This window comes from Leptidea sinapis, chromosome 38, assembly GCF_905404315.1.
Source record: "Leptidea sinapis chromosome 38, ilLepSina1.1, whole genome shotgun sequence".
In the NCBI taxonomy this organism is placed as follows: domain Eukaryota; kingdom Metazoa; phylum Arthropoda; class Insecta; order Lepidoptera; family Pieridae; genus Leptidea; species Leptidea sinapis.
In genome coordinates, this window is record NC_066302.1 from 4,494,713 (window position 1) to 4,507,807 (window position 13,095).

Consider the following 13,095-nt stretch of genomic DNA (forward strand, 5'->3'; position numbering starts at 1 on the left):
TTAAATTTGTATGTATTTTTCAAATGCTGAATCATAATAAAATAAAAATAAAAAAAAATGTCAAAAAAATAAAAAAATTGGGGTGGACTACCCTTAACATTTAGGGGGATGAAAAATAGATAGTAGCTGGTTCTCAGACCTACTGAATATGCATATAAAATTTGGAAAAAAATCAGTAAAGCCGTTTCGGAGGAGTAAGGTAACATTGTGACACGAGAATTTTATATATAAGATATTATTGAGACTAAATATAAAATATGTTTGTGTGTGTATACGTTTGTATCCTATTAATATTATAAATGTGAAAGTTTGTATGTCTGGATGTATGTTTGAACTTCTTTAACGCAAACATTACTGAATGGATTTTGATGAAACTTTGCAATAATATAGCTTACACACCAGAAATAAAAGAAACATATAGGCTATAATTTATAAAAATATTGTGTGAATTATCTATACATTTAAATAAAATTGGAGTGTCTGTTTGTAATATTGAAATAACCGTTTTTTACTAAATGTATATAATGCATACATATACACCAAAATAACATTTTTTACAATTTTTGTCTGTCTGTCTGTCTGTTTGTTCCGGCTAATCCGGCGACTTTTATTGGCAGGGAGCTGATGTAATAAGGAGTAACTTAGGCTACGTTTATTTTAGAAAAATAAAGTAATGTCCAAGAAACGGTCTAACTATAAAAATAATTTATATGGCAAGACAACGTTTGCCGGGTCAGCTAGTATGACTATGAATGCTTCCAAGAATGTGTCATTTTCTTTTCAGTTTGTGTGAAACAGTCCATCAGTGGAAAATACTAACACAATCTCGTAGAGCGCACTGTTTACAAAAACGAGTTTTGGGGAGCTATCTTGAAGAATGTATACCGTAACAATTATTCATGAAAATCTAATCTTCTAATCATGATCACCCTCATCGTATTTATTGGATGCAATTACTAATTCTGACAGTAATCACGACCATCATGTTCACGAAGCATCCTTACACCTTACACAAAAAATGAGTTCAAGCTCTAAAGGTCACGAAGCATCCTTACACCTTACACAAAAAATGAGTTCAAGCTCTAAAGGTTGATGCATCCAATATACGATAATTTATATTTATACAGCAAATTCTTTATTACTTTTCATGAAATAATTTATATTATTAAAACACGACTCATTTATTGCATGCAGCACCTTACAAAATAATTTGTAATTTATATTACAGCCATTTTAAAATACTCTATTTTATTTAAAAGAGTGACAATTGAGTTTTTTATGTATTCTTCTCACGAGCTCAACTTTTTATGAACATATGGTTAGATTCAGTAATTTAAAAGAAATTTAATTGACTTTGACTCAAGATAAGGTACATACTGCTACTTAAAATTGAGTAGCAACGATAAAATAAATCTAAAAGAATCGAAGAACCCATGGAAATAGTCTTCAAAGTCCAACCTTCACGGGGGTATACACGTGAAGTGTGAACTACTTACTGTCCACGATCTTTATTTTTTTTTAAATAAGGGACGAGACGAGCAGGACGTCCAGATTGTGATAATTTATAACAATGCAGTGCCGTTCAGGATTCTTGAAAAACCCCCAACAATTCTGAGCGGACCTACAACTGCGCTGATCACCTTGAGACATAATATGTTAAGTCTCATTTGCCCTGTAATATCAATAGATACGGGGCCCTTCAGACCGAAGTATGCTTACACATTACTTCTTCACGGCAGAAATAGGCGCCGTTGTGGTGCCCATAATCTAGCCGGCATCCTGTGCAAAGAAGCCTCCAACTGGTAATTACTACTGTAGCAAGGAGTTCTTATCCGCATATAAGAACTCATTGTTCTATGGTTGGCCGTAAACCTAAAGAATTATGATGCGAATAAGAAGAAAATCGAATAGTAACAGATTAGAGAATGAAGTAAAACTAGAACGGTCGGCCTTCGGCCTAGTATTCAATATTTATAATTAATGCCTATGTTTAATAGAAATTGAATATAAAGGTAACAGAATATATTGTTTAAATTCTGCAACGATCCCGCGTGTGAGTGAGGACTCACGCGTTACACTACGATCGACAATTAAGGCGACACTAAATGCCAGCGACCTTGAGCGATATGAGTTCACAGTTGCCGGCCCGCCATCAATGTAACAAAGCCAATATTTTCACTTACTTACCATCCTCGTTATTCACTACTAATCTGAATAAATGAACCTACACAAAATAGTACAAGCTATAAGAATAACTTTTCTGAGAGAAGTACCAAAAAAATGCCAATCACGTCACGCCAAAAAACTTGTTTAACTTCAATGAAAAGTGGTAGTTCAAAAAGGCTCGGCAGTGTTAACTATAACCAACAGCAAGCATTAGCAACCTACAAATAAGACTTAAGGGTATGTGTAACAGGATTAAGTAGTGTTCATAGCTCGAAATGCTATACTTTCACCACAAAACTTGTCTAAAAACATCATGTTTGCGTGTTTTCTGCTTACTCTTCGCCTCCTAATAGATTGGACTCCTGCAATTCTTCGTACGCACACAATTGAGCCTTTGTTGATAGAATTCAATAGAACGATAGATAGCTATAAGGTCTATTATTTAATAATATACAAATAATGTAGCGTGGGTGGCCGGCAGTCGCCGCAGGGTTAACTCTACTATTAATTATTGATTACCTTGAAATATTTAATGTTTAACACGAACCAAGTAAATACACTTGTTTACATGATGACATAATTCCGTGTAAGCACGTTATTTAGCATCTTCATATTACCTCTAACATGTTTATGCCTATTTTTCCAGTCTTTCTGATATTTAATGGAAAATTTTACATGTTTGTTGAAAGATTTGAGTTAAATAACGATCTTATTACTTTTTATACCTTCTTATTATATATATATATATATATAATAAGAAGGTATAAAAAGTAGACTATTTTGCACAGGATACCGGCTAGATTATGGGGTATTGTGGTTCTGGGATATTTCTGCTGTGAAGCAGTAATGTGTAAACATTACTAAGGGTGCCGTAGCTAGTGAAATTACTGGGCAAATAAGACTTAAAGCGGCATGCCGCTCAGAATTTTTGGTTATTATTCAAGAATCCTGAGCTGTACTGCATTGTAATGGGCAGGGCGTATCTATTACCATCAGCTGAACGTCCTGCTCGTCTTGTCCTTTATTTAAAAAAAAAGACCAAGACAAAAATGCAATTGCCTAAATTAATAACAAAGGAGACAATATAAATACTTATAAAAAGATCGAAGCTATCATTATACCTCTTTAGCCGAGTGGTTAGCGATCCTACCTGCTAAGCTAGAGGTCCCGGGTTCGAATCCCGGTATGTGCAAGCATTTATATGATGAATATGGATGTTTGTTTCCGAGTCATGGATGTTTAAATGTATTTATGTATGTTTATATGAATATATGTATGTTTAAGTAAGTATATTGTATTAAATATATCATTGTCTTGTAACCCATAACACAGGCTATACATGATTAACTTGGGGCAAGATAATTTATGTAAAAAGTGTGCCAATATTATTATACCTACTCAGTCTATTCGATTTCTACTATCCAATGATAGGTACGTAGGTATTATGTACGAAGTTTAGCAAAATATTTACATTCATTGCCAATACACCACGTGACAATTCAATGAGGATATATTTTCTACAATAGATGTGTATTTTACCCATTGACGTCATCGGTACATTATATTATTATGTTACTTTGTTAATTCTTGCTGAATTGCTGATGACCCTTTTTTTTAAAGACAGGGGTGATGGTTACAATTAAAGATACCTATTAAGTTTTACGGCATTAGTATTTCTTTACTCGCAATCAGAATGGGAAAGGTAGGACTTTGCTTTCTACAAATGAATGATTAAACAGTCGAAAAGCCTGGCAATGATTGCCAAGCGTGAATATGCTTTTTTATGTCAAAAGCATAGATATTAACAAATAATACATGGTAGGTCCATGCCTTATCGACATGGTAAAAGTATTAGTTTCTCGGGTGGCATTTGAGTTTGGAACACCCAGGTCATCGTTTTTCGGACTAGCAGTTTAACACTATGGGTTCACATTCGGATTTAAGCTCCGTTCAAACTGAGGCGAAAAACGCGCGGCGCTTCCCGCGCGGACGCGTTATAGCGTAATTCGCTCGCTCGCTCTCAAACTGACGCGACTTCCCGCGTGTCATTTTTGGTTCTAAAGTAGAGAAACATCATGCACTGTGAGATCAAACAATCCCGCCGGGCGTCCCGCTCTTGTTTCGCTTCAACTTGAGCGACTACTCGCGTCAATTTGAACACGGCCATGCAAGTTAGCTGACACAATCGGCGCGAGCGACTTCCGTTCCGCGTACCGCGCGTTATTCGCCTCAGTTTGAACAGAGCTTTAACTTCTTACAGCATGTGTTCAACTAGTGGTTACTATTGAAAACATAAAATTCTTTAACTTGAATGTAATGTGTTTAAAATTAAAAATAATTGCTTTAAAATATTATTATAGTTTACGTCACTTGTGCTTTGTATATTTCCGTGGAGCGTGTCGCAAATGTAAACAATGTCTCATAAACTACTGCTGCCTGCTGAGGTGGCGGGGGAGGTGTGGTGTAATGACGTCACACAGGTGGAGGACGCTGATAACGCGCGTTAGCTCGATAAGCGCAAGAGTGTTCTGTGAGTGTGCCGTCGATTACAACATTGAGCATAGCGGCCGCTAAGTAGGTCGCCCGCGCCCGCTGTCCAAATACTGACATTATGTGGCGAACATGTCCTCACTCAAACATGCACTCTCATACGACTACCTAACTGTTGAGTTTAGACTAGGGCCCACTTACATTATGTTGTGATATTATTAAAATGAATTACTGTCTGTCAGCAGGTTCCGCAAAAAGACCGAAAGTATTTCAATGTAGACTGATAACGTTCGAATATCTACTATCGTGAGATAGTGCTAAACAGAAATCAACAATATATTCATCAAGAGCCAAAATCAATTGCATGGTTCAGTGTTCGGTAAGTCGAGGTACAAGAGATGAGGGAATATCGCAATATAATGTAAGAGAGCAAGGGCGATGGTCGAGGATCCAACCTGCAGAAACAGGAGACAGTGTCGTCGGGGTCCGCCGCAGCGCTGCCCGCCACCGCCTGGTACTGGACGTGCAGCACGCGCCGCGCCGCGCGGCCGCCGCTGCGCCGCAGAATGCCGACGGGCCAGCGGCGCGACGTCGACGACGCTGACTCGTCGCCGCTCGTCATCCCGACGCGCTGCCACCAGCGCACTGCGCCCGTCACCCAACACGACACGTTCACGGTCACGACCAGCGCGCTCTGCGACTACCGACACGCGCCGCGACCGACGGAGCGCTGATCACTGAAGCGGCGACGGCGACCGGCGACCGCTCGCACGCTGACATCACGGCTCACGGCTGCTTATCAACAACACCTTCCGCGACGTCACACACCGCACGACACTCATCGCACAACTTGTGATGGAGAACTACCAGAGGGATAGGAACCACCATACACTTAAGGTGATGGATATTTTTGTTCAAGCCATAGCCAAAATATTTGACCTTGACCGCTCATTGAAGTAACTACTTAGCCTGACAATAAATACTGTTGCAATTAAAAATAAACAAAATATTACATTTCAATTTGGAATATGTCATTTTTATATGATTGTTCATTGAGTTTTGTCATTTTAGCGCCAATACATTGTACAATATTTTGCGACATTAAAATGGAGTGGGGTGATAAAGAGAACCAAGCTATGAACGTATCAAAAACCTCAGAACAAGTGTATCAAGATACCATGCTGGAGAAGTTAGTGAAGCCCCTTAACAAGACCATGTTCAATAACCGAGAGTGGTCCTTCCAGCAAGACTCGACGCCCGGTCCATAAAGCTCGGTCGACGCAGTCTTGGTTGGAAACGAACGTCTCGGACTTTATCAGAGCTGAAGACTGGCCGTCGTCTAGTCCCAATCTTAATCAGCTGGATTATGATTTATGGTCACTTTTAGAGTCACTCTAAACGCCATGATAATTTGGAGTCCCTAAAACAATCCGTACGATCTGCAGTGAAGAATTTTCCCATGGAAAGAGTGCGTGCTTCTATTGACTGCAGCCAATGGAAAGAGCCAAGATGATATTGGACCACTAGTCTAATATATTGTAGGTGTATGATAATGTGTTAACAGCTTCGGTGTTTGATTGTTTGACACGACTTGTATTGGTAGGTTGGCTAAGTAGAATTGATAATTTAAATTGAACTGCATAATAAAGATCTATTATTTAAAATATTTTTAAGTTAAAATCAATATCAATGGTAAAGTAACTATTGCAATAAGATCTACAATAGATGACTTTAGTAGGGGTTAAAGTATGGAATTGTCGTTTTATTGTAATAGGTACTTTGAAATGACATAGAACCTTCATGGTATCCTATGTAGTTCTTGATTAAAAAAATATGAAAAATTCGACTATCGAGTTGCAGTTGTTATTTTTTTTTATTTAGCTTAGACAAGAAATAATTTTTATATAAGAAAATTCGAGTGATTTTTATATATGATTTCCCACGCGGGATTAACGCGGCAGAATCGGCCCGCAATATCAATATTGCGTTTGGAGAGGGGACTGCTAATAAACGCACCTTGCGAATTTGGTTTAAACGTTTTCTTGGTGGAAACTTTGATTTAAAGAACGAACCACGTGGAAGACACAGGTGAACAACAATGAATTGAAAGAGATGGTGGAAGGCGATCCGAGACAAACAACCCAGGAATTAGCGGCATGGTTTAACGTTACCTTACCAGCAATATTGACTCATTTGCGCCAAATCAGAAAAAAAATGGAAAATAGGTGCCTCATGATTTGACTGACCTGCAGAAAGAAACGCGTGTTGAAACTTGTGTTCCCTTGTTGAATCGATACAGAAATGAAAGAATTTTGGATCGAATTGTGACATGCGATGAAAAGTGTATTCTTTACGATGACCTTAAGCGGAAAATGCAATGGCTGACTCCAGGTCAAACGCCGGAACATTGTCGTAAAGCAAAGATTACCAATAAAAAGGTAATGGCAACTGTTTGGTGGTCTCAGCATGGTGTTATTCACTATAGATTTCTCCGATCTTGTCAAAGCAATATCGGCAGATGTCTACTATGCCGAACTCCGAACAATGATAGTAAAACTAGCAGTGAAACAGCCCCGACTCATGAATCGATCTTCACCATTATTGCTCCATGATACAGCACGAAAAAACCGTTTTAATTCTACAGGAACTGCAATTAGAAACCATTCGTCACTCTCCGTATCTGCCAGATCTTGCTCCAACAGACTTCCATTTTTTTCGTGATTTGGACAATTTTCTACGTGATAAAAAGTTTTCTTCTCAGGAGGCAGTACAAAATGCTTTCACGCAGTTTGTCGAATCTAGATCAACACAGTTCTGCAGACACAGATGGCAGCAATGCAAAGAATAATAATTATTTTGATCCTGCCTACTAAGCTAGAGGTCCCGGGTTCGCATCCCGGTAGGTGCAAGCATTTATATGATGCATATGGATGTTTGTTTCCGAGTCATGGATGTTTATATGTATTTATGTATGTTTAAGTAAGTATATTGTATTAAATATATCGTTGTCTTGCAACCCATAACACAGGCTATATGCCTAATTTGGGGCTAGATAATTTGTGTAAAAGTGTGTCAATATTATTATTAAATATGTTAAGTTAAAAAAAAACTTATTTAAATTTTCAGTACACATCGGCAATTTCATTCTTTAACCTGTACTAGATTATGATTATTTTATAGCAATGACAATACAATATTGTATATTTGATTAAAAAAGGCGCAAAAAAATATATGGGATAGTTTCTTGCGCGGCTTCTTCTCTCTCAGAGCGCCATTTGTTTCCGAAGCGGTAGTGTCAAGTATATTACAAATGAGATCAAAAAGAATTCTAAAGGAATCAATTTTGGAAAAAAAATGCCTTTTGTACCTTTTATGACCTTACATTAAATAATATGTATACCAAACTACTAAATATTAACGTGTATATAGGAAAAAGTACACAAAAGGAAAAAACGGAACACTTACGGGATCACCTTATTGTCCGTCCGCCCGTCTGTCTGTCAAGACCCTTTATTTCGGGAACACGTATCGAGTTGAAATTAAAACGATATACTGATGTCTTATACTGAAGCTGTGAAAAAATCTATATTGACGTAAAAATTGTGCGAAAGTTGCCGATTGTGCGGCAAAAAATGTATATTTTGACACTCTCAAGGGAATCAAAATTTATAGAGTATTTTCCGTTGACCTAGGACTATGAAACTTGGCAAGGGAAAAAATTTGCAAACTATACATTTGTAAGTCATATAAAATAGGGTCCTTAAGCAAGGAACGGCGGTCCAAACTTTGCATTGAAATAACCGTGTCACGTGGGGTACGATACCCGCGGCGAATCCGACTAGAACTTTACCTGTTCTGACAGAACGTCCGAACAGGACGTTCAGCTGATGGTAATTGATACGCCCTGCCTATAAACAATGCAGTGCCGCCCAGAATTCTTGAAAAACACAAAAATTCTGAGCAGCACTACAATTACGCTCGCCACGTTGAGACAAAAGATGTTACGTCTCATTTGCCCAGTAATTAGTGAAAATACTAGTAAAAGCTACGGCGCCCTTTAGAACGAAAAGTAGCAGCAGAAAAAGACGCCGTTGTGGTACCCATAATCTAGCCAAAGGATATTCAAATTCAAATTTTTTATTCAAAATAGGATTTAAAATCACTTATTGAACGTCAAAAACTACCACCCATTCAAAAGAGACTGCCTCAGACCAGAGAAGAATGGGCGCAAGAAACTCAGCTGACTTTTTTTTAATATAAAATATAGATTACAATGCGATATCGTACAATAAACATTTATAATTAAAGAGCCTGAGGGTGTTCGCTTTATTCCCAGTCCGTGGTGTCATTAAGAAAATCATTTATGCTATAATAACCTTTCACACACAAACGTTTTTTAACAATTCTTTTAAATTTCGTAACACATTTGTTTTGTACATTTTCTGGGATCATATTGTAGAAGCATATACATCGCCCAACAAAAGACTTACTAACGCGACCCAACCGAGTAGTAGGCATAACAAGTTTATGTTTGTTCCTCGTGTTAACATTATGAATGTCACAGTTTCTAGAAAATTCCTCAATGAACATACAGAACATTATCAAAAATATGTTCTTAGTGCATGATTCGTTTTATTTATATAAAGACCACATACGAGCTTCGTCAAATCAACGTCAAATGATCCTTGCCCCATTTCTCTTTTTGGTCTTTAAGGTTTAGATAAGATATTCTTAAGATGTTCCATTTATGGAAGAGAAAACTCGCTGATACAGTTTTATTTGTTGATGACGTGTCACTATTATTCAAAATTAAACAGAAAGACGATATGGTGGATAGCAAAAACTCAATGATAATAATATGTCAAAAGTAATAATTTGGTGCTAAATAATAACCTATTATTAAAATATACTAAAAACACACATTAGATTACAATTATTGCCTCTTATGCTACAAACCGAGGTGAAGGGCTATATTTCACCGGGACACCATACAGACACCAGTCATGACGCGTCCGAGAACGGACATCAAGTCATCAAGTGAGTAACTCTCTATAGAACTGTATGCATCTTGTTGGTAGACACCGTGGTGCGCAGCGAAATATAGCCGTAAGGTAGGTGTTAGATGCCAAAACACTGGAGTTTGTAGATTCAACTGTACAACAGAGACTGGCATTAAAAAGCTGTAAAAACTGTTACTACAATAATTCATGAAGGTTTTTTGGTTGTGTACAGTGACAGTTGCCGAACGACCTCCACAATGTAAACACCCGGAAAAAATACGTTCTAAAATTTATAGACAATTGCACGGGTTTTATTTATAACAGTAAGGACGAGACGAGCAGGACGTTCAGCTGATGGTAATTGATACGCCCTGCACATTACAGTGCTGTGCTGCTCCGGATTCTTGAAAAACCCAAAAGTTTTGACTGGCGCTACGATTGCGCTCGCCACCTTAAGACGTAAGATGTTCAAGTCTCATTGGCCCAATAATTTAAAAAACTATCTACGGCGCCATTTAGACCGAAACACAATAATGCTTTACACATTACTGTTTCACAGCAGAAATAGGCGCCTTGTGGTACCCGTAATTTACCAGTGGGAGACTCCTTTGCAGAGGATGCCGGCTCGAATATGGGTACCACAACGGCGCCTATTTCTACCGTGAAGCAGTAATGTGTAAGCATTACTGTGTTTCGGTCTGAAGGGCGCCATAGCTACTGAAATTACTGGGCAATGGGACTTAACATCTTATGTCTCAAGGTGACAAGCGCAGTTGTAGTGCCGCTCAGAATTTTTGGGGTTTTTCAAGAATCCTGAGCGGCACTGCATTGTAATGGGCAGGGCGTATCAATTACCATCAGCTAGACGTCCTGCCCATCTTGTCCCTTATTTTCATAAAAAAAATCTAGACTTCATCCTGTGCAAACAAAACCTTCCGCTGGTAGTGGTTCGCTCTTTAATGTGCCAGTTGCTTCTTCTAAATCTAGGAAAAGTCAATTGTCCCATTTCGATTTCTTTCAGTTCCATTTCCGCAAAGAACATTCTGCTATAGAACATGCCTATAGAGCACCAAGGACAGTGAGAAAATCAACTATAAATGGTATTTCTTGACATAAAACAAACCTTTGACAGAGTGTGACATACACACACATTCTATGAAATCTTCAGGTCCTATATTTCCAACAGAATGTTTCAGTTAAGACTATACTAGTAGGATTTTATGAAATTGCTGCAGAGAATTATTCACTACTACTACTACAGTACCTAGCCTTGCATCTTAATTGCAGACTCACTTAACGGAAATATTTAAAACTAAAGAAAGATGGGTCAAATTTTAAGTAATTTTCTATGGTTGCTAGACAGACTCAAATAATTATGTCAATCGATAACTAGATACATATATAATTATAGAAAACAGAGCTTAAAGACAATTTGAACATATGGGATAAAATTATAGGTTACTATACTATATACCAGTTACACAAATGCATAGTATTGTATGATACAAAGGGTGCAGAACTATATTCTGGGACAAAATTTAAATAGACAGAGCTTCATGAAATTCTTAATATGCCAACAATTTAGCAAAAAAATGCTTCCTATGGTGCTAAATATAAAGAGAGACTGCAACAGCATCTTTACAATCTTGCAGGACAACTTGCAATCACTGAAACCATTCATAGTTTCAAAATGAGATGTAACATCTTCAATCAGCATATACCTTCGGCTTGAAGACCAACTACACAAAGTAAAGGCTGTTCTCCAGTGGAAGTAGCCTTCTACACAATTGATAGAGCTCCACTCATTTACTCATAGCCTGTAGGGGTGAATACAAGATAATATCAGAAAAAAATCAACTGTAATATTTATTTTTCGCAGACACAAAATAAACTTACTTATTAATTATTAAAATATACTGTGAAAAACATATTTTAATTAAATAGTAATAGTTAACATGTGGGTTTTTTGTATTTTCATCTCATGGGTTCTACATTTATGAATTTTGATCATCATCAAAGGCCAAAGATCTCCATGATGATTAGTCTTGTGCTACCCTCATACCAACATATTCCAGTGATCTTTGCCAGATCATCAGTCAATCTTGAGAATTTTGACAGATTCAGTAAACTGACTATTCAAAATAGCTTAGTTTAAGAACATTTGAATTAACTTTTAAAAAAATACTTTTTAGTAGCCCTAAGAATGTAGGTAAGAAATAATAAAACACCAATAGACATAAGGATACCTAAGGATTTACAATAAGAAATCAAAAGAACAATAATTACTAATTGTCTTAGGAAATCACACACATTTTTGTACAGCACTTTAGAAAAGTTATGTAACACCATATATAATAATTAAGTCATTTTTAATTTTAAACTAAAGCTCAGCCAATGTAATGTAATTTCAACTATCTGGTGTTGCTCCATCTGTATGAGTACTTTGTTTTGCTGTAAATTTGCAAAAATCATCACAGATGTTACTTTTGGTTGTTTTCCATTAAATTTATATATAATAACATAAATTGGGATGGTATTATAGTGATGAGCAGAGACTGTAGGTTTCGCAATAAACTATTCGAGGATTGAAGATGAAATACTTTTACCCCAGCGGTTTCAAAGATTGATAATGAGGTGAATTTATGACTAAAATTTCATGTGAAAGATTAGTTTCCTGAACTGACTTATCATTTTCATTTGTTGCACCTACTGTATTTGTAAATGTTAATTTAATTTATAATATCAACAAATGAAGTTTGTTTGTCTGTTGTGTATTTTAGAAAACTGTTTTTGGATGATGTTTATTGAAACATAAATATTTAGATTGCAAAGTAAACTACTAAACTAACTTACCCCATGAACCAGTCGACCGTGTCCCGCAGATATTCGGGCAGGCGCTCCAGTTTGAATGATTTTCTTGCAAATCACGTTACAAACGAAAAAGTTCTTAATAGTATTGGAGAGTCAGACACGATTTAAGAACTATGAGAATCACAAGGCATTTTATCACTTTTTCAAATAATTAGAACAAAGTAAATGAATTTTCTTAAAATTAAGCTTATTAGAGCGTGTCACAGTCTCAAAGTTATTTTAGTTTTTCACAAAAGCAGCTGAGCCAAAATCGCCATATTGCGCAACTTTAGATACAAAAACAGAAGAAGATATTATCATATTTAGAATACCTTGTGTCCGTACATAATTAGACTAAGTCAAAATAATACTTATTATTTTTATCAATTCGAATTTAAAATAAAATAAATTTACCACCTCTTCGATAAGTATAACAGTATTTGTATTTATTCATATTCCGACTATTTGTTTTTTTTTACTTAATGACGGCTTTGGACACTAGTCCTTTAAGCCACATTATTCAGTTCGGACTCATCGGAGCCACATTATTCATTCGGAGATCATGCTCTGAGGCTAATAATCGAATAGA

At 36.7% G+C, this 13,095-nt stretch overlaps 1 protein-coding gene across 4 annotated transcripts in view; it reads right to left on the reverse strand.

Annotated features, from left to right (window-relative positions):
• Nucleotides 1-12,968, reverse strand: part of LOC126975876 (MOB kinase activator-like 2) — a 90,554-nt gene extending 77,586 nt beyond the window's left edge. For 2 of the 4 annotated variants that reach the window (XM_050823967.1, XM_050823966.1), the window contains exon 1: nucleotides 12,510-12,968. Coding sequence is in view for 2 of the 4 variants with exons in the window: in XM_050823962.1 (XP_050679919.1) it covers nucleotides 5,112-5,278 (167 nt within the window). In the remaining 2 variants the exon portion in view is untranslated. Of the gene's footprint in view, nucleotides 1-5,111; nucleotides 5,392-12,509 lie in introns of those variants that run through there. The other 2 variants (XM_050823968.1, XM_050823962.1) reach the window with 2 other exon arrangements.
• Between the last annotated feature and the right edge of the window lie 127 nt (nucleotides 12,969-13,095).